This window comes from Fulmarus glacialis, unplaced genomic scaffold, assembly GCF_000690835.1.
Source record: "Fulmarus glacialis isolate BGI_N327 unplaced genomic scaffold, ASM69083v1 scaffold20028, whole genome shotgun sequence".
Taxonomy (NCBI): domain Eukaryota; kingdom Metazoa; phylum Chordata; class Aves; order Procellariiformes; family Procellariidae; genus Fulmarus; species Fulmarus glacialis.
Genome location: NW_009230385.1, coordinates 24,506 through 25,677, shown reverse-complemented (window position 1 = coordinate 25,677; position 1,172 = coordinate 24,506). Strand labels below are relative to the sequence as shown.

General features: G+C 44.2%; 1 protein-coding gene across 1 annotated transcript in view; it reads left to right on the top strand.

Moving 5' to 3' along the window:
- The window catches only part of LOC104081450 (uncharacterized protein C17orf105 homolog), a gene marked incomplete at its 3' end in the record, with an annotated part of 8,250 nt that extends 7,472 nt beyond the window's left edge, over positions 1-778 (top strand). The window contains exon 4 of the mRNA XM_009584207.1: positions 586-778. Coding sequence (XP_009582502.1) covers positions 586-778 — 193 coding nt within the window. The remainder of the gene's footprint in view (positions 1-585) is intronic.
- Between the last annotated feature and the right edge of the window lie 394 nt (positions 779-1,172).

The window sequence follows — 1,172 nt, the reverse complement described above, 5'->3', positions numbered from 1 at the left end:
AGCAAGTCCTTCCCTTCTCCGGTGGCAGGAGACTGCTACAAGATCAGCTCAGCTGCCTGGGAAATTACAGTCTAAGAAATCTCAGAAAGTTTCCAAGGCATTTGAGGCAGTACACTTATCTCCATTACCTTCATGCTTCCCAACTCGGTACATCTGGTTTGTACACAAAATAAACATATAAACCAAAGTAACTGAAACTGCTCGTTAAGCATTCTCAGACACCATCCATGCCCTCACCTACAATACCACACTACAGCAATTTCAAGTCTGGAGGGTTGGCGTTAATCCATGATAAAACTAGCATTTTTCCTCTTGTAAAATGCACAAAACCCCCATATAGGCAGGGCTGCATTTGGAAGATACTGAACAAAGACTATCTTCTTAAGAAGGACAAAAGGACTGGGTTGCAAGGGCCAGTTAATGCAGATCAAGGAGGAGCAAGTCCCTGTAGGAGAGGTATAAAACCTTAGGCGAATTTTCCCCTGACACAAGATTGACAGCTGTTTCACATTCCGGGTTCCCAGGTGCGGGAACACAAACAAGTGTGGAAAAGTTTGATTCTGCTTATATGGTTTTCTCCTCTAGTTTAAATGGAGAAAAACGAAAGCAGGAGCTGCGGAGAGTGAACCAGGAGAATCGCGCCATTCTGGATAGAATTACAAAGTCCCAGCCTCAGTATCAAGTTCAGCGATGGCATGAGGATTGGCAACGAGCTGAAAAATACATGGCCAATGTTGCAAGATACCCTCGTGGGCAGTGTAAATCACAGAGCCGAAAGGTAGCCCTGAGCTTCTGTTCTTTCCTTCCCGGTTATTTCTGGATCGGAACTGCTCATAGAGCGCATTTCGCTGCGCTTTTGTGCTGGGGATTAACTGCACGTGGCAGCCAGCCACACAATTAACAGCCTTTCATTTATATAGCCACTCTTACCAAATGAATCCCAGAGTGCTCTTCAGACTTTATTAGGTGATTTGTAAGTGCTGTAGTTTCTACAGTCAGACTGTGCACCACGGAGAGATGGTGCTCTCAGAAATAAATTTTAAAATAATTATAAAAAAGAAGAAGCAGTGGCTTACCAGTTCCCTGAAAGAAACAGCCAAACACTGCAGCAACATTTAAGGTGACCAAATGGGATATGCATTGAGGGCTTCAAAACCTACACAGGCCATTCT